Below are 20,812 nucleotides of genomic sequence, written 5' to 3' on the forward strand. Positions count from 1 at the left end.
AGAACAAGTGATTTCAAAGTTCCAGTATAATAATGTCTCTTGAAGAAATACGACAAGGATCGGGTCCAAAAGAAGATGAACAATGTATATATCTGAAGCTTAACAGCACTTTTTGGTATTATCAAGGAATATGGCATGGTCAGACACAATGTCAGGAAAGGAAAATGGGGAATCTTCTATCTCCATGCAGCTGGTCTTGTTGGAAGCCTCTTGGAACCTTACTTATGACCTCACCAAAGGAGAGAACAAACTGCCGTCTTGATGTCATGACTGAATCCTACTATTCATAGGTCTGTGGTTTGACAGAAGGTAAGCTATGAAAAGGGGAAAGCTGAATATATCTATGAGTCCCTTGAAAATCTCTCACAAACTCCTCTTACGCCCACACCCACACTTCATTGGCATATGTTTGAGATACAAAATTAGGAATAGTCACTCTAAAGAAAGAAAAGGGAAGCAATATAACCAGAATTTCCTGAGTTCAGAAAATGTCTTTATCCTCCCCATCCTCCAATGATTCTAGCTTATTTTGAAATGTGTGGGCTTTTGCTCTGTGAAGTCTTTATAGGGTGCCCTGAAGTTGCCTTCAAAGAAACATTTCTTGGAGAACAGTTTTTGGCTTGAAAGAGAAGAACCCACTTGGGAGTTGGTGTGGATGAAAAATCTTCAAACACTAGTAGATCAAAGATAGACCTTACAAAAATGTGACTTTCTGTTCGAGCGTTGGTGTATTTCAGTTACTGTTACAGCTGGAAAGGAATTGCATCCAGTGTAGCTGCTAGGAATTGTTAGAAAAGGAAGAGAAGACAATGGAGGTGCTTTTATCACTCTCATGCATAAATGCAAGCAGTGTGGTCTTTTGTTTTTATCCTTCCAGAGCACATGCTAAAGGTCACAGGTTCAATCCACAGCATCTCAAAGCAGGGTTGGGAAATAAACTTGTTGGAAACCCCAGAGGAGAAGCTGCTAATCTAGGCATAGGCAAACTCTGGCCCTCCAGATGTTTGGAGACTACAATTCCCACCATCCCTGATCACTGGTCGTGTTAGCTAGGGATGATGGGAATTGTAGTTCCAAAACCTCTGGAGGGCCGGAGTTTGCCTATGCTTGTGCTAATCAGTGCAGGTAATCCTGAGCTAGATCAATCAATTATCTGACGTGGTATAAGGCAGCTTCGTATATTCCAAATCATACAGCCTCACACAGACACAACCAAGAAACAATTCAAACAAAGCACATTAAAGCATCATTGATTTCAGTGAGACCATCAAGCACATGCTTAAATCTCTACTATTCAAATCAATGGGAGTGGGGTGTTTTTAGTTTTTAAATTGAGAGCCAGTGTGGTGTAGTGGTTAAGAGTGGTAGACTCGTAATCTGGGGAACCGGGTTCGCATCTCCGCTCCTCCACAGGCAGCTGCTGGGTGACCTTGGGCTAGTCACACTTCTCTGAAGTCTCTCAGCCTCACTCACCTCACAGAGTGTTTGTTGTGGGGGAGGAAGGGAAAGGAGAATGTTAGCCGCTTTGAGACTCCTTCGGGTAGTGAAAAGTGGGATATCAAATCCAAACTCTTCTTCTTCTGTAACATACTCATGAGTGAGCTGCAGAGGGTGCTGCCCTTCTGACCTCCTGTTGTCTGTGTTGCTACTGCTTACTGGGAGTGCAGGAGCAGCACAGTGTGGTGGAAATGTCTACCATTGCTGTTCATACCTACACTGCCAGGGCCGGTCCTGGCAAGGTGAGGCAACTATCTCAGGTGACAGGAGCCACAGGGGAGGCAGATGTAGATCTTTATTCTCCCCTTCTTCCTGATGTAGATATTCACTCACCCATTCTTCCCTGGCAAGGAGGGAGGCAACTTTTGTGGTGTGCCTCAGGTGCCAAAATGTCTTGGGCCAGCCCTGCCTATTGCATACACATTTATGTGCTTCCTCTCGGCTTCAGGATATGTACACCCAGCAGTTCCAGAATATGGTAGTGTAACAGACGAACCCTTTTGAATCAGACCAATGGCCCATCTCATCCAGCATCTTGTTCTCACAGTGGCCAACCAGATGTCTGTGAGAGGACCCGCAACAAAGACACAATCGCACTGTCCCCATGTGTGAACCCTGCAATGGGCATTCAGAGGCATGCAGTCAGTGGTGGAGCTTCATGCTCCAGCACCAGGGGGTGGAGAGCAGGCAGGGGCGGGGCTGGCACGTGTCCCAGGGGTGTGGCGCGCCGTCCACAGGGGCATGATGTGTGTCCCGGGGCGTGGCACAACGCCTGTGGGGGTGTGGCACCCAGTGCAGGTGGGGGGCAGCCGCAATGGCACCCCACCGGGATCGCGCTGCCAGGGGTGGTACACTCACTCCTCCTGCAGTGGAGGTAGAACATAGCCATTGATCGCTGTGTCCTCCTGTTTGCTTAACTGAGCAGACATAGGAAGGGCTATGAAGAGCTATGCATGGGCCTTCTATTCCCCATAATGACATAATGTAGCATCTATATTTATTCATTATATTTTTACCCCATTCTTCCTCCCATAGGAACCCAGAGTGGCATACACATAGAATCATAGAATTGTAGAGTTTTAAGGGGCCCCAGGGACCATCTAGCACAGCAATCCAGTTTAAACATTTTAAACAGCTGTACAAAAATACTATCAGTATAGCAAACTATACAGCACAGCAGGAGGGAAATAACAGCCGGAGTCACCTTTCCCCAAAGGCCTGTATGCACAAACAAGTGCATTTTAAACTTTTTTGAGAATGATGCCAAATGGGACCATATTATGCAAAGAGTGGGTGGAAGACGGAATGTGTTACATCCTGTTGAGACGGAGCTGAGTCATGCGTGCATCTCCCGGAGTAAGAAAAGGGAAGAGGAGCAACAACAAAAATGGGAACGTGGAATGAATTCAATGTTTACAAAGGTTACAAAACCAAGGCTTCTGTTTTACACACTAACTTGGCTGGAGGGTGATGGGTCTGATCAAGACAAATGAGAAAACAGTGTCAGCTCTGGGGAAATTAAAGGAGTAAAATGTTTTTACCTTTTTTATACAGCATATGAATGACAAATCAGCTAAACAGGCAGCTGGATTAATATAAATAGGAGAAACTTTTTTTAAATATTGCAGACAGCTTAGCTGTAAGTCTTTGCGAGAAGGTTCAATGAAGCATCATGTTATGGGGTTCAGAATACAGACATATCCATTAGTTGCCATTAGGTGGGTTGAAGGTACAAAGCAAAAAGAGCTGTTTGGGTTGGTGAGCTCAGATAGGGATTTGGCCATGATTTCAACTGGTTGCATTTGAACCAATGACTCAGGGCACTTCCAGATGACCTTTTTACGGAGTTTTCGTCCTGTTATGTCTGCACAAAGTTTGCAGGAAGTTGTACAATGTTGACTGTTATTGATAATTTATTCTGATTTGTTGTCCGAGAGGTTACACAATGTTGCACCAAGTTATTGATATCCCTCACTTCTGGAAAGTCGCTTTGAGCTGCCTGTGGCAAGAAAAAGCAATGGATGCATTTAATAAATAATCATAATAATAGTCAACCTTGATTTTCCAATTGTGCTGGTAAGGGCAGCATCACAGGGACTAAAACTCTTTTCTGCATTGCTTATGGGCAAAAGTGTATTGAAACCCTCCTGGAATCCCCTTAGGGCTGCAACACTTCTATTATTGCAAACCAGAGGAACTAGAAGGTCTTTGTCGTGCCAGACTGTCCTTCAGTCTTTCCTTTTGTGCTACCAACCTCTTACCCATTGCATGGACTTGCAGTTAGCTACTTTCATAGTAAAGGTGTCTCAATGGGGATATCCTGGCTGTGATTTTATGGATATTAGCGCCTGGTTTTGGTGACTAAATTCAGGGAGCACACATGTGATGACCTTTTTGTTTATTTCCATCTTAAAGCTACACAAGATGAAGGAGGAGGACAACTCAGAGGCTAAAGTAACCCAGGATGAAAGGAATTATAAGCAGAAAGCACACTGCCGATTAATGAGGAAACAGAAAAATGGGATTTCACTCTGGAAGAACACTGGGAAGTTAAGGAAAAGGTTGCAGTCAAAGGAGGTACGGCCTCCTCTAATTCTGTGAAAGAAGTGCAAGCACCCTCCAGGACCTAGCCTTCAATGTCAGGGAGCCGACAAGGAGAGCAGGTCATTCACAGATGAGAGAAAAAGAGTGAAACACTTGGCTAACTTACAGTTAGTTCCTTTATGAAGGAAAGCAGAACAAAGAACACAGAGAGACTTCTAAAGGTTGCTCCTGTCTTAGTGACACTGTTGTCCAGACTGGGTTGTGGCTCCCCTTTCACTCCCTAGCCCTCTGTGTCAGGCCCCTCCCTCTGTCTACAGCAGCCTCCAAGGGGCCTTCTCTGTGGCTGCCTGGCTCTCTGCTCAGCAGCATTCAAAAGATGCCTCACTGGGATTTAAGGCAGGTTTCTCGCCCAGCCCTACCTAGAGATGCCAGGAATTGAACCTGGGACCTTTAGCATGCAAAGGAGATGCTCTGCACTGAGCTATAGCCCTCTCCCCATCTCACAATGTTCAGAGATGTAATATTGGTTTTGGCACAGGACGAACTGCAGCAGAGTGGAAACAGTGTTGCATGAGACGGTTACAGGGAGGAATGGAAAACAATGCATTCTTACATCTCTGCTTACAAGTGGGGTGTGTGTGCAAAATCAATAATTGATAATAGATCATTGATGTATGAAATTATGATTGTGGACCTTTCATTTTCTTTCTAGAAAAGCCAAGAAAGTTTAAAAGAAACAAAGGAAAGAGCACCAACTCTCTCCTGTGAAGAAACCTCCGAGTCAGCTGAGAATAGCGCTGAGGATTTTAATACCGAGTGGACCATTTTTAATGATTTTTTCTTCTCAAGTGATGTGGCACCCTGTAATGAGTTCATACCTTATTACAGGACATACTCAAACCTTGTGGAAATCCCTCTGGAGATAAATACAGAAATGAGCCATGAGAATGCAGAAGGAGAAGAAGTTCAAAGCGATGGCTGTGTCTTTAATCCTAAGTATGAAGATGAGCCTCTAAAGGACGTGAGTCTCACCACTGGATATTTTCCATATTATAGAACATATGAGGAATACTTTGGCAGCTCAGATCTTCCCAGTGAAATACACAGTAGAGCAGAGAGTGAAGAGAGTGCAGCAAACAGTGCAGAGGAAATCAAGAGTGAAATTAGCTGTGAAACTGAGGAAGTATCTGAAGATACTGTAAGTACAAGAAAGCCTAAATATTACGTTGAACCCAATATCATATGATAATTCCCTTTATATCTTACTTTTAAAGGACACCTGAAGGCAGCCCTGTTTAGGGAAGTTTTTAAAGTTTAATGCTGTACTGTGTTTTTAATATTCGATTGGGAGCCGCCCAGAGTGGCTGGGGAAACCCAGCCAGATGGGCGAGGTATAAATAATTTTTTTTGTTGTTGTTGTTGTTGTTTAGTGCTTTATGGATGGCAGAACATTATTTTTGTTGCTGCTCACGTATGAGATTTAGGGCCTAACTAAATGTTACATATAAATATGTGTATTAAAACACCTGTAGTCCTTTTTAAAAAGAGAAAAGTCAATATGCAAGTGGGCAATTTAGAGGTGTGAGATTGTCTAACCTCTCCCTGGGAACTCTATACTCTTACTTGTTTATTATTTTGGAATAATTATTGCTTCTTTTGTCAAATTCGTTATTTGTTACAATATTTTCTTGCCAATTAGAGATACATAAATAATAATGACGGAGAGGTTGCAACACTCACACTTCACAGATCTGAGGCCCATAGATTTCTGAAAGAGCATCCCAAAGTAGTCCACAGCAGGGGTCCCCAAACTAAGGCCCGGGGGCTGGATGCGCCCCAATCGCCTTCTAAATGCAGCCCGCAGACGGTCTGGGAATCAGCGTGTTTTTACATGAATAGAATGTGTCCTATTATTTTAAATGCATCTCTGGGTTATTTGTGGGGCATAGGAATTCATTTTTTTTTTCAAAATATAGTCCGGCCCCCCACAAGATCTGAGGGACAATGAACCGGCCCAAGGCTGAAAAAGTTTGCTGACCCCTAGGTCCACAGTTATTAGGGACTGGTCCTTATTTCACATAATCCATGAATTTTGACCATACACCCCTTTATGTTTTCAGGATATTCAGGAAAACTGTGAAACATCAGAGGATACTAGCCAATGTGCTGAGAGTCTTCAGTTCACTGAAAACCAAGTATTAACTGACTCCATTGTTGAGTCCTGCGATTCTGACCTCTCTCTCTTTGATGAAATTTTAAACCTAAGGCAATCACCTTCTGACAGGGGTTATTTTCCATATTATAGAACGTATGGGAAATTGCTTCTCGGCCCAGAAGCCTCAAGTAATGTGCTCTGTAGCAGCAGAGATGCACTGGAAATGTTTGGTATGGAAAGTGAAGGAACTTTACCGGAAACTAGGGACAATGACAATGGCTGCTCAGTGTGCTGACTGCACTGGGATTGAAATCCCAGGCATGGTTTTAAGGACTCTTACCATTGCACGGCCTAGTAATAATTTATATTGACACATTTTAATAAGAAAATCTTATTCATATTAAGTTGAGACATTGAAAAAATGGGAGAAATGTTCAACTAGCTTTTGCTTGAACTTGAAGAAATTGACCATCTCTGGCAGAAGATAAAGGAGATGAAAAAGTTATCTTTAAAAAAAAAAAAAACTGCCAACCCTATAGATGATCAATCAGACTCTCAAATTGTTGAAGGAAAGAAGAATTTTGTCATGATCAAGGCAAGTTCCCAAAATACGTTCCTCCCCCCTCATATCACTGTTTAAAATAAGAAGTTGATAATACATGGTTTGAGATTTAGCTTCCCTCTCTACCACAAAAACTCAAGCTGAGAAAATTGGAGAAGTCTTTCTGCAACCAAATAGACCAGCTGCAAAAAGTGTAGAATTTGCAGATTGAGGCATGGAGGATAATATACTGCAGATGAAAAACTACATGCATAGTGTACTTAATCTAATGAGCAATCATCTCCAGTTGCTGCCACTGACAATGCCCTCTACAAGCACTCCTGTTACAGAAGGAAGACAGGGACAACCTGACCAATTCTCCATCCTGGCCAACAGCATAACAAAGATTCAGTATGTAATAGAGGTGTTGTAATTGGTCACTAAACAGCAACTTTCAGTCTGTAGGGATGAGAGATGTATTATTCATTGCTATCCTTACCAGGTGATTCTTTGTCAGAGTTTAGAAAAATGCAAGAGAAGAAAGGAGAGGCATGGAGCCTTTGACGAGGATGTAAAAGTCTTCAGATTACTAGTATGGCTGCTGATAAGACATCTTTCAAGCAATACTGTTTTTCTGCATAGGAGGGGACTATTTTGTATAAAAACTTAATAAATACAGCTATTTATTAATGTACCATGTTATAAAATGTGTGCTCTGTATAATCCTCTTTGAGACTGTTCATAAGTAAACCCAATATGTACAAGCAAGCACATATATTTAGACAAATGTTTCTTCCATGAAGCCCGGAGCAGCTTAAAAATGCCCTCGGACAGTCTTCCACGCAAACACGGTACAGGATCAGACCTGTTTAAAACTGCATCATGTGCTATAGGCAATTCCTTAGGCATAAGCAAAAAGGCCAACTGGTTTTAGGAATGCCAAAAAAATTCTGTGGTAACTAGAGCTGCAGCCAAAATTGGGAAAGTATAATGGAATCTGTTTTGATTTTGCCTCATTGAGGGGCAGTGTTTCAATATGTGTAGGAAAATGAGAATACCCCTAAACGTTTTTTTAGAAGAAGAAAAAAAGCACTGCCTTGCTCTAAGATTCTCAGTGGTCCCACTGTGGCCCTAATCTTGTCAACACTCAACCTCCTAAAGTTTCTGTTAGAGGGAATGATGCTGAAGAGTTGTACAAAAAAAACCCCTAAAAGATTATCATGAAGCTTAATTTTTGAATTTCTAAAAATTCAGAGGATCAAATAAAGCCCTCATTTCTAGCTACGGAATATATCTAAAATTAGCTCCTCTATACTGGCTTTTCTGTATGATTTATGTGAACAATGAATCTAAGAAATCAAGGATTTTGGAGATAAGTGCATTATAGGCTTTCTGGATTATGAAAGTAAATCTGAAGCAAAATCATTAAGCACTTCACTTCACATTATCATATGAAAAGTTATTTTTAAAATATTTTTCCCATGGAACCATGAAATGGCAGAATAGAGATAATTAACAAGAAGGCTAACTGCAGTTTCCTTGCTCAAAGAATACTCACTAAACAACTTTCCATTTGTGTTGTTCTATGTAACAAAGTTAACAGAGCACAGGATGAATTTCTCAAAACTTTCTCCATATGTCAGCACTGAATTAGAAAAGGGCACAATATAGCCTTCACCAAGGAAAATGCCTCATTTGGGAATGACAAATATGTCAGTAATGTCTTGGCAGACTGGAGCATATTTACTTTTATCTTTCTGCTTGAAAAATCCATAATTATTGCTCTGAGACCTCAATATTTCAATATTATTAGTGGTTCTTTCAAGTTTCCAAAACAATCCACAATTACTTAGAAACACACCATGTAGTTTCCATTGATCTTATATAATCCTTTAATCTCATGAATCCACAAAGTTAATTTTTGAAAAACAAGACTCAACAAAATGCTTTCTTTTAATAATGAAATGGGTTATATTGGTGGATCTTCAGGGACTTCTCACAAGAGACTGGATGGGCCTCCATTTTAAATCAAAATGAAAAAGTACCCATCATCATTACCGCCACCTTTTGTTTCCCTGTTATGAGTTCGACTTCCACCAAAAGTATTTTGCTAGAGGGGTTTTGTTTGTTTTGTTTTGTAGCCCAGTCACTCTCTCTCAGCCAAGCCTCTTACCTCAAAGAGTTTTCAGAGGATACCTTGAATCCCTTAGGCAAAGTGGGAGGGAAATCAAAACAAATAAACCATTCTTCCCTGTTTCTATATCTGAAAATAAATGCAGGGAATGTGGCTGAATCTAAATTGCCACTGCTACATACCCAGTGTTTATTTAAATGGTTTTGACATTGTCCAGGTATTATTACCCACAACTCGTCTCAAGCTCTCTGTTATAACATGATGGAGTGCTTCTAATCTCATACATGCCTTGTACCCCACCAATAACCATATATTAGCCATATATACTAACCGGGAGCAGCATCTCTACAAGGTTTCAAGCAGGGGATTTGCCCTGTCCAGAGTTGCCAGGTGGAAATGGGCAGATATGTCAGTTTTGGTTTTGCTCAGTTGCTCATTTTCCCAATAAGTTTCTACTTAAAAAGAAAAAGGGGGAAAAAAGTCCTCATGCAGATTCCTCAGCATCGGAGTGCTAATTTCTCCTGATATGCAGATATGTATGCAGTTTTGCCTAATAGGATTCAAATTTTGTATTTTATTTTCACAAATATATACAGTGGTACCTCTGGTTAAGTACTTAATTCGTTCCGGAGGTCTGTTCTTAACCTGAAATTGTTCTTAACCTGAAGCACCACTTTAGCTCATGGGACCTCCCGCTGCTGCTGTACCACCAGAGCACAATTTCTGTTCTTATCCTGAAGCAAAGTTCTTAACCTGAAGTGTTATTTCTGGGTTAGCGGAGTTTGTAACCTGAAGCGTATGTAACCTGAAGCGTATGTAACCTGAGGTACCACTGTACATTTACCTGACTGGAGCGTTACTTGACTGGAAAACTGAGTAGCAAAATTCAGAAAAGTATAAATTTCAAGGAATGGCTGGGTTTCAGTTCATATAATGTTTCAGAAAGTGTGGATTAGGTAAGTTCATTTTTCAATGCAAACTGAATTGAATTTCTCACCTGTTCCTACAAGCCAAAGATTGGATCCTGGACCTCTTTCTTATCTTGGTCCAGAATAGTCTTGACTATCCCCTGTCATGCTAATCAGGTTCCATTGGAAACCTCATGTGCCCTCTGGGACTTGAAATCCCTCTCAAAGTATAGAAGTTATCCGTTGGACAATGGCCAGACTGCCCTGTTTTACTCTGCTTTAAACCCAACTTTAATCCTGCACTGGAGGAATGTAATTTCTATCCCTATCTTCCAGGAGCAGCTGGTAGGAGCAGCTCCCCATGCCTCACTCCTTCCCTCTCTCTCAGTAATGCACAACCAACCTTCTTTGTTGTTGTAATTCTCTCTATCATCGTTATCATTACCATTACAACATAACCAACATTTCCGCCCTTTCTGGAAGATGTGAGGTCAAATTACATCAGATCTTATATTCCTTAGGTCATCGCATTCCAGCTATGTGGCAGTTTCCATTAACACATGCAGTCATGGCAATGGAAATATTTTAAAATGTGGAGGAGATCCCGTGTGCTCCTCTTCTGCACTGTGCATAATATAAGTGTGTCAATCCAACCAAAATGTTCTCTATTTCATTCCTGTGGCATTTGCCCGTTCTTTTGGAAATGTCTGTACAGGGGGAGAGAAAGGGTTAATAGGTAGACCAATAGAAAAGCCCAGAGGCAGAGCCTACCTGTTTTTAAAAGGCTTAGCCAGAGGTTTAGACAGTTGGGGGAAAGCAGTTGGAAAAGCAGTTGGAAGACAGTTGGAAATAGAGAGACAGTTGGTTCGGTTGGTTTCTTGTGGGTGGAGGCATAGGAGTCAGAGTAAGTTGGAGACAGAGAGGGGGAATCGGACTACAGTGTTACAAAGAATTTAAAACTTGTTTGCGTTCACAGTAAACTGGAAACTTTGTTTTTTTTTAAACAGAATTTATTAACATTTTCATAATATAACATAAACCCAACCCCACACCTACAAATACAAAAACAACTACAAATACACATAAAGTCAGGATTCTTCTTCTTAATTGTAACCTTACAAAAAAAAAAATTTCTAGTTCTGAATCTTGACGCTTGACTTCCCCCGCCTTTTCACCTTCGGTTTTAATTCAATATACTATTTCCTTAACAACTTTTCTCTGTAAAAAACTTAACTTTACTTAAAAAAAAAGAAAACATACTTATCTCCATCTTTGCATTATACCTTAAATCGTAACCAGATATTCTTATAGCTAAACTTATTTCTTCTGTCCTTTATCATGCTGCTTTTAACTTAAAATTCAATATCTCCTTACTTATTTAAAATAAACTTATCATTAACAGACTTCACACTCCGACCTCGGATACCATGGCAGACCATTTAGATTATACATTTAGTTCTTCAACCCACTCCTCCTCTGTCCATTGTCTTTTCCTGTCTTTCTCCAGCGCCAAATCTCCCATTGTCTTTCTCCAAGTGTCCACAGATCCAGGCTGCATCCACAGCAAACCCCGCATCAAGCCTCAAGGCGTTCCTCATCTGCATTCTGGGCTCCTCCGTTTCTTTTGCTTCTTCTTCTTGTAAAAATTCTAATTCCATGTCCCTCGCCCCCGAGCTGCCACCTCGGGGTCTGGATATTGTAAGTTTTCCCATTTCCAGTTGCTTTCCCCGGTTTTGCCCAGCCATCTCAGACCATCTTTCAAACGCCTCTCCCAGCTCTTTGCCAAGGCATGATTCCATTGTATAGAACTTTTGAAAAGCCTCCTCTGTGGAAAGTAGATCTTTTTTATGAATAATTCCACTCAAGACTTGTAGTTTCCGATCAAGCAGTTCCATCTGTAAAATAGTGAGCTTTTCCTCATCCTTTAAATATGAGTTCGATGCCAGTGTGAGCGCGAAGTCCAGCATTTTGAGAGAGAGGGTGAGTGTCAGATTTCAGTTCCTGTCTCTTCCTTCCTTTGTTTCAAATTTTTCCTACGACACTCCGAGTCGCCGCCATTTCTCCGAGGTAGGAGTATAAAGATCCAAACTTCAAACGGAGATATTTTTCCCCCAGTTAACCCCCGAAGGGAGGTCTCAACAGACTCAGTTTTCAAATTCCAAATACTTTCTAATGATTGTTGTGGCAGCAGTCACTTAAAGAGTTAATTTCTTTCACCAGCCGAAGGGAGGGAGGCGGGCTGCCTTTCTTCTTTCCCCCAGAGCATTCCAGGAATACAAAGAGTCAATCAATTACTCACAGCCTCCGGGTTCTTATCAGCTCCTTAATGACAGGTAGAACTTAGACGCTCATCACAGGCTTTGCCGCCGCAATTTCATCCCGGTTGGGGCTTCTCCCCTAAAGCCCGGCTCCGTAGTCCCTTCACCCCCACTCCCCCTTTACAGGGGGTGCGGGGGAAGGGTTCGGAGCCACAACGGGCACAGCCGGGGAGCCCAGGGCACGGGACGCTCTTCCCGCACCCCAACCGGAGCCCTGCTATGCGGCTGCAGGGCTCCTGACCCCCGGGATGAACTGGGTGCTTCGCAGCCGAAGCGACCCACGACCACCCATAATGGCGTCGCAAGCGGAAGTCGCAAGTGGAAACTTTGTTAATGGGGGCTCTGTGCGAACGCCACAGTTCCCCTTCATGTCTTTAGTTTAGTAGTTAATTTTTACCTCAGCTGTAATTGCCAGGTCCTCCAGATGTGCTGGTGTGACTCCTACTCTGTGGAGAAGCTGGAAGATGAACTGAGCCCTACACAGGTCACCTCACTGGCTGCTACTGATGTCTTCTTGGTTGCAAGCATAGTCAGTCACAACACAGAGGTGTCAGGTTAAAACTCAAGTGGCATGATGCATCATAGCTTCGAACAGCTACCCCAAAAGAATCTTTTTCTTTCTCCTCTTATTTGGCCAGTGTAATGCCTCTTGGACAGTGGCGTAGCAAGGGCAGGGCATGGGGGCGGGGTGCCCCAGGTTCTGGGGGAGGGGGTGACACTTCGGCCAGCCCCACCCCACCCTGCTGGCGGGCCCCAAGCAAGCTGCGGAATGAGACAGCCTCGCCCCGCAGCCTGCTCGCAAACCTGCTCGGCGGCCTGCAAGCAAGCTGCGGAGCGAAGCTGCTTCACCCTGCAGCCTGTCCGGGGTCCGCCTGCCAGCGCCGCTATGGGACTGCCGTGCGTGATCGGCGGCTCGTGGGGCTGCTGAGCGCGAGTAGCACGCGTAAGGCCATGCTGCTTTTTGCGTGTGGCAACACCACAAGCCGTCGATCACTCAGCGGCCCAGCGACTGAGCGCGCATGTGCCAGATTTCGCGCATGCGCACTCCATTCTGGCGTTGCATTGTGATATCACGCCAAAACGTCATGATGCCCCACCCACAGGGGGTGCCTCCGTTCGCCGCCCTGGGTAGCGAGGAGGCTTCCTCCACGCCTGCCCATAGAGAAACAGCAGTGGAACTGGTTTCTGGGGAGATACCACCGAGATCTCACAGAGCACGTGAAATCTCACAATATTTCAGCAAGGTGGCCATCACTGGGGCAGCATGTTCCCATTTTGCCTCACACAGTGAAACAGGATGTGCCATCCCTGAGTTAATAGCAAGATTCTTGCTGATACAAGCAGTTTTTGAATCCACACTCCATAAGGGCATATTTAATGAAACAACCAGTTGTGCTCTGGGAAGCGTTGGTGCCAATGTCCACTGCCCCAGTGAGGTTTTCTCAAGCCCTAGAGTTTTGAAAATGAAAGTGCAAAGCAAGCTGCAGAAAACTACATAAAGAACTAACAGGGTCTGTTTTAAGGCTGTTTAACGGACTAAATTGTTACACTGAAATGCAGCGCCAGTACATCTAAGCTCTTGCCTCTCCCCGTGAATCTGACTTAATAACTTAGCTTTGAACTCTGGTTAGAAACTAAGCTTTGGAATGTCACACATATCACAGAGCTGCAGAAGTTGGCATTCAACAAAAGAGGCTTATAGAGTTTTCTCCTTTCTGGTTCATATAAAAATGGAAAGGATTTTTTTTATTATGAAGCTGCCTTGCTTCCATTCAGAAATTCCCTTGTTATTCAGGTGGTTTTAAGAGCAGCACCTTGACCTGGGATTGCTTTGTCCATTCAGCACTAAGCGAGCTACATTCAATGCATTTCTGCGCTATTTTCACTAACAGCATGTTGAAAGTACCTTTGAATTTTGCACAGATCTGAGTGCTCCGCAAAATGTCAATTTGGAGCTAGGTTTGCATTTTAGATCCTGATTCACATGATTTGTTTGGTTCCGCCAAAGGGAACAGCTGTGACAGTTGTTGTGGTTCAATTTCAAGGATGCACTTTTTATGGTTGAACCATATCACAAACACATCTGAAGAAGTGTGCATGCACACGAAAGCTCATACCAGGAACAAACTCAGTTGGTCTCTAAGGTGCTACTGGAAAGAATTTTTGATTTTGTTTTGACAAACACATCTGTCTAGGAACTCTGGCTTGATTGCCAATAATTCCAAATTAGAGATAAAACAGTAATCTCTCACACTGGTGTGTGTGTGTGTGTGTGAGAGAGAGAGATCTCAAGTTATTGGGTAGAGCAATCCAAACTCTAGGAAGCCAGTGTAATTTATGCCACACTAAATCAAACCAGCGAAATTTACCCCTATTCCAAACTCAGTTCAGCAGCAGGCCAACCAAAGCCTGGCAGAGGGAAAATAAGCCTTTAAAATAGGGGTATACTTGCACCACCCTTTTGTCATTATATCTTTTGCTGAGTTAGTCACAAGATCAAGCTGAATGGAGTTTCAAACTGGGTAAGTCTCCCCCTGTCCACTGAAATTAATGAATTTAAGTAAGTCATGCCCATTAATTTGAATGGGTCTACTCCAAGCTGTGCTAACCCTGGATACAACCCCCATATGTGACAGGTATGCAGCAGGCCATTTGGACTGAATCAGCTTCTCCTGCATCTCTCTCTGCTTTTATGACAAGTTTGGCAAGATACGAGATCATCGCCCTTATTCTTTTTCACTTTTGCTTCGCTTACTGCTTCAAAGGGAAAGCAAGTGGCTTGCCGAAAGTCACCTAGTGACTTTATAATAAAAGAGAGGTTTGAACAAAGGACTTGCTAATTCACAGCTCACAGTGAGCCAGAGTTGAAAAACCAGGAGAATATAAAAATACAGGATGACTGGAATGAATCTCCCTCCAAAAATATAGCAGTCTGTAAAGGCATTGCTGAGGCCTCTGATTAACAGCTCCTGGAATTCCCTCACCACTTGGAATCCTTTGACTTGCACCAGACCTGCAGATGATGAAAATTGCAGTCAGAGTCAAAAGAGGGGGTAGCTTCTGCATCATGTTCTCCTCTTGATCATATTGGTTCAGACTCCCTTTATATATTATGCCTTTAAAGCTCAGTCCAAGGAAAAGAGTTGCCCTAAATTTGGAGTTTTGTGCTTTTTAAAATACTTTTTTAAAAAGATAATTGTAAGTGGACACTTGCTGGGTGACTAAGAGTAGAAACATCTGGGAGACGTAGAGCTAATTCTTATCCTATGCAGTATTTATGGTGCCTGGTCATATAATATTATTATCTCAGGTTTGAAAGGAGAAGAATAGAAGCACACAAAATGAGACAGCCCAGCCAGCTATGATCCTTATCCCTCCTGTACTGTTCTGTACACAATAATATGATTCCCATAAGCTCCCTTGTCTCCCCATCTATGGTGCCACATACAATGCAAGCTGTTCCCAATGATGTGAAGATGTCCTGATAACTAGTGAGCCTCCTGCTTTCCAGGTTTGCAACTCAAATAGTATTCATCACCAAGCTTGTATCCCGGAGAGAGGGTGGGCTGCAGGATAACTGCGTGTAATTGTGGGCAGGAGAAGGACCTCACATTACTGGGAATGTTGGAAGATGTTGTGTTGTGTCTGGCAGAACAGCAGCATCCCCAGCTGAGGAGAGAAAAATCCTCAGCAGAAGCTGACCAAGATCTTTGTCACACACACACATGGAAAGGAAAGCTCATGCTGAAGATTTTTGTGAAGAGGTGATGGCTTTAAAAACAGACACACGAGCACTCTTTAGGAGGCAGCTTGTTTGACTAATACCAACTTGGCCTAACATATCACACGCATGGTCATCAGTCTCCACCAAAGAAACACTTGTTTTAATGAGCCATGCTGTCAATACTGCATTGCTGTGATGGGCCTTAGCTGTCACTGCAACTGAGAGAAATGTTCCCCTAGGTACATACTGTGAGAGCAGCTATAGACAGCCATTTTTGTGTTTGATTAACCACAGTTAAACATTTTCTCCACACCCTAAACTATGGTTAATTTGAACTATGGTTTCTTGAAACAAGCCAGCTTCATAAACTATGGTTTGAAGCTGGCTTCTTTCAAAGAAACCATAGTTGAGATGAGCCACGGTTCAGATGACACAACAAACTGTGGTTATTAAAAAACAGATGCAAACGATTTCAGATGCCTCCTCATGGCACTACCAGAGGAGGATGTGGGCAGGCAGTGTGGCCTGAGGCTCACCAAGTCTCATTTCTAGCATGCTAAATCATAATTTATTGTGACATCTGGATATAGCCTTAATTAATCATTTTTCTCTTTTTCAAGTTGCTCTGGGTATTATTAGTTTTTAACAGTTATAAGCATGACGTATAGTATCCAAAGGGACGCGGGTGGCGCTGTGGGTTAAACCACATAGCCTAGGGCTTGCTGATCAGAAGGTCGGCGGTTCGAATCCCCATGACAGGGTGAGCTCCCATTGTTCGGTCCCAGCTCCTGCCCACCTAGCAGTTCAAAAGCACGTCAAAGTGCAAGTAGATAAATAGGTACCGCTCCGGTGGGAAGGTAAACGGTGTTTCTGTGTGCTGCTCTGGTTCGCCAAAAGAAGCTTTGTCATGCTGGCCACATGACCTGGAAGCTGTACACCAGCTCCCTCGGCCAGTAACGCGAGATGAGCGCCGCAACCCCAGAGTCGGACACGACTGGACCTAATGGTCAGGGGTCCCTTTACCTTTTTACAGTATCCAATGTTTTATTATTATGTGTTAAGGGTTTACTTAATTGTGTATTACATAGATGCTTCCTTTTCATCCCAGAGCTCAGCTAGCAAAGAAAAATAGGAATTTTTAAAGTGATTTACCTCCTGCTTATTTGAGGTCGATATTCAATAGCATTGGATGGGATTACACTGTAACTTAGTCCTTGGAGGACAATATTTTTTTACTTTTTTTTTTTTTAGACCAGTCCAAGTCCTGCTTCCCTGGGAGTAAGCCTCATTGAACTCAATGGACTTAGTTTGGAGTAGACATGCATAAGATGACACTGTTGGTTGTGGGGTTGTGTGACAGTGTCTGGTTCCAAATGAGCCTCGCTAGCATCTAATGGTTTATGATGAGAGATGATTAATAGTGCTTATTCTTTCTTCCCTGTTTTCCTTTCATAAATATTTATATCTGGCAGATGTATCCCCACCGGACTGCTTCAACTATTAGGTCTTAGTCATCAACGCACAGCTGAAATATTACGCAGCAACCTGGAGGATGCTTTTCAAAAGCGCCACATGTTATGTGCAATTGTATCTTTACATCATTTTTATGACACTGTTAGACAAAAATGTTTCGTTCACATACAATGAACAATGAAATAAAAATATATAAAGAGTGAGAACTAAAAAATTGACATTAAATGCTTAAATAAGCTATTTAGAGCTAGTTACATCACCACACACAGTCAAAGCCACAGAAAATAATTTAAAGAACCTTTAAAGATGACAGCTTTTCTACTTATGGAAATATCGCTCCAATTTGTTTGGGGGGGGGAAGCTTGCATTAAGAGAAGCTTAACCGCTCTTTTGCATCATCTGCTTAAGATGTGGAGATCTCCTGTTAACGGAGTTAATGCCTGTTCATAGGTAATTTATATGACTGTCTCATAAATTAATCAGAAATCAATTTGAAAAAACATATGGCACTTTGAAAAGCATGATCCTCCAGACAAAATGGCAAATAGTTTCTGTCTTGTTTCTTATTGGCAGAATTTATTTCTGCTCAAACCTCTGAGACCCAGTCATTTGATGATGGGAATATGCCATTGTGTCAAGATGTGTCAAGCCATGGAATGTGAAGGGTGAAAAACACATCCCCCCCCCGTAGTTGCAACATAATCCTATCCATGTTTACTCAGAAGTAAACCTCACTGAGTTTGTGGCCACTGATTTCCAAGGTAGTGGGATAGAACTGCAGTCCTGGTTGGCATCCGTCTATCTCAGGAGACAGTGATGATGTGCGCCTTTGAGTCCAACTGTTGGAGAGTTACAGCACCTGCTGTGGTGTAGAGACTGATACAGGAGGGACATGTTTTGTTGCAGCTGAGGCAGATGAAGGAATCCAGTTGTGCTGCTGCATATGCACCATGGTGTTTCTTCTCTCTGCACTCCTCTGAGCAGTCCATTCCTCCTCTGATCACTTCTATGGATGCATGACCTGTCTGTCTGTCTCTAGGCACTGTGGTTGTCTGCAGGGGATTCCCCCATGGTGGGGTTGATGTTTCCAGCCTTCATATCACATTTGCAGGTGTCTTTGTAATGCAGAGTTAGTCTGCCAATGGGCCTGGTGCCTGAACCCAGCTCCCCATAGAGCACGTCCTTGGGGATCCTACCATCTTTTATTCTGTGGACATTACCAAGCCAGTGTAGACGTTGCTGAGACAGGAGTGTGAACATGCTGGGTATGTGGGCTTGGGACAGCACATCTTTGTTTGAGACTCTGTCCTGCCATGTAATGTTAGCAATTCACTCCTCCTGTTGCTGATATGTGGCTGGATAGTCACATGCCACTGTTTACTTTCCTGAGCTGGGAAAGTCTGAGGACGGAAGTTACGTCTTATCTCTTCCGTTGTGTTGTGCTGTTGCACTGTTTCTTTCTCTCTGTGTCTCTCTGTGTCTGCTGCTGCTGAAGAAGAAAGCAGACGCCATTATGATTTGTCCTGTAAATATTGCTTAATAAATCCTCAGGATGCTCACATTCATGCTTCCACCCATCACTGCTAACTCTGCTGATTAATAACGTGCACAGGATCATCCAACCTGTGTCACTGAGCACACTGGAAACCCAGGTAGACAAAATTGTCTACCACCTCAAGTGTGTGGTCACCAATGCTGATGTGTGGAGTGCTGGCGATGCCCTGACCTAGGATGCTGGTCTTTGTCAGGCTGATGATAAAGCCAAACTCTCTGCTGGCTTGGGCAAAATGGTTGATGAGTCTCTGCAGAGCTTCCTCGGAGTGTGTGTGGTCAAGGCTGTGTCATCTACAGACAACATGTCTCAGATAAGGACCTGCCACACATTTTTCTTGGCACTGAGACATGTCAGGTTGAACAGACTCCCGTCACTCCTTGAATGGATGTCAAGCTGAAGGCATATGAGAACAACCTATTTCTTTGCAAAACAGGGCAAGAAAAGGGGAAGCCAGCTTACTTTGTTAGCTGGACTTGCTCAAAAGGAGGCTTTACAGCCTAATTCCTATGCTTTCAGTTGGCTGTCAAGAAGGGGATTTTAAAACTCTGCTTAACTCACACATGTGGATGCCTGGAGGCATAAAAGGGAATTAAGATATCCTTCCCCTCCCCACTAAAACCCATCCTATACAGCTGACCTAAATCTTGTTATTTAAATTTCCACCCACTGGAGTCTGGTGAAGCTTGGCAATTGATTAATGTGCCCCTTAAAAAATAAAATAAAAAACAGGGTCTCCAAATTTAACTGTCTGTAGCAGAATTTGTGGGAAGCTAGGCAGGAGTATATACAGGTAAGTAAGGAACACATGGGGAAGAGCCTGACTCCATGAGTACAAGGGGAGCCCCAGTTGACAAAGCTCCATTGTGGAAGAAAGGCAGCATAGAAATGTAATAAATAGAAATGAATCAATTCACAGGGTGGTGGTTCCATAATCACATGTAGGAGCTCACTCTTTATGTCACTACAAAATTGTGTTGTTGTTGTTTTTGTCATGTGGCAGAACAGTTTTATTCTATTTGTTGTAATCAGAACTTGAATAGCACAGAAGTCCTCTTGAATCAGTTTGTTCCCATCTTTGCTTTTCATTTGTTATAATCAGTTGAAGAAAGCAGGTGAACAGGTGCTGGGGTTTATTTATTTATTTATTCTAAACCCCGATCAAATTATAAGCACACACTGCTGCCTAAAGGCTATCCGAGGAATGACTCTAAGCAAGGAAAGTACTGGTGCTCTGAATATATTATATGATATTTGCAAATATACATCACCAATCTAAGCAAATAGCCTCAAATTTTAAAAGGTCCACTGGTGTGTTCAACTTATGTTTCAGTTACAATTTAAAAAACAACAACCCAAAAACCCATCAGAACTTAGAGAAACAATGATTTTAGACAATGCTTTGTCAACAATGCTTTGAAATATAGAAAATTAATATTTCCAGCATGATTCCCTGTGATCTTGATCAGTAGGCTTTATTCTCTCAAACCAGTCCCGCTAGTAACATGCTTGGGATTGGGCGGAATCCCACCTTGTTCAGCGTCACTTCACCAAAAATGGAGGATCAATAGAGTGCAATGTGTATTCAAACCACCTCAGGAGATGCTGCAGCATTCTCAATGAATTTGTCTAATCCCCCTTTAAACCCTCTAACTTTGTAGCCCTTGCTGTGTCTTAAACAGCATCATTTTAACCATGTGAAGAGGTACTTCCTTTTGTGTGTTCTGACTCTCTTGCCATTCAGCTTAATTGGGTGACCCCAGTTTCTAGTATTATGAGAGGAGGAAAGAATTCTCCCTGTAGGCGGCTGATTGGCTACTGCCAGAACAGGGTGCTATAACAACAACAACAACAACAACAACAACAACAACAACAACAACAACAGCAACAACAGTACCCCACCCATCTGACTTTTCTGTGATCTGTCAGGGCTATTTTTATATTCCTGTCCACTGTATAAAACTTT

General features: G+C 42.7%; 1 protein-coding gene across 1 annotated transcript; it reads left to right on the forward strand.

The window, feature by feature from the left end:
* The first annotated feature begins 250 nt into the window (after nucleotides 1-250).
* Nucleotides 251-6,719, forward strand: LOC117042299. The gene is made up of 4 exons (XM_033141846.1): nucleotides 251-309; nucleotides 3,913-4,074; nucleotides 4,754-5,239; nucleotides 6,162-6,719. The coding sequence occupies exons 2-4, from the start codon at nucleotides 3,922-3,924 to the stop codon at nucleotides 6,489-6,491; spliced, it is 969 nt and encodes a 322-aa protein (XP_032997737.1). The 5' UTR covers nucleotides 251-309; nucleotides 3,913-3,921; the 3' UTR covers nucleotides 6,492-6,719.
* Nucleotides 6,720-20,812: the final 14,093 nt, after the last annotated feature.

Source organism: Lacerta agilis, chromosome 2, assembly GCF_009819535.1.
Source record: "Lacerta agilis isolate rLacAgi1 chromosome 2, rLacAgi1.pri, whole genome shotgun sequence".
In the NCBI taxonomy this organism is placed as follows: Eukaryota; Metazoa; Chordata; class Lepidosauria; order Squamata; family Lacertidae; genus Lacerta; species Lacerta agilis.

Bases quoted from the DNA above. Each gene is read 5' to 3' on its own strand.
- LOC117042299 (XM_033141846.1), top strand. From the start codon at position 3,922: ATGAAGGAGGAGGACAACTCAGAGGCTAAAGTAACCCAGGATGAAAGG. The intron at 4,075-4,753 runs GTACGGCCTCCT...TTTTCTTTCTAG, and splicing joins AAAGGTTGCAGTCAAAGGAG to AAAAGCCAAGAAAGTTTAAA. The intron at 5,240-6,161 runs GTAAGTACAAGA...TTATGTTTTCAG, and splicing joins AGGAAGTATCTGAAGATACT to GATATTCAGGAAAACTGTGA.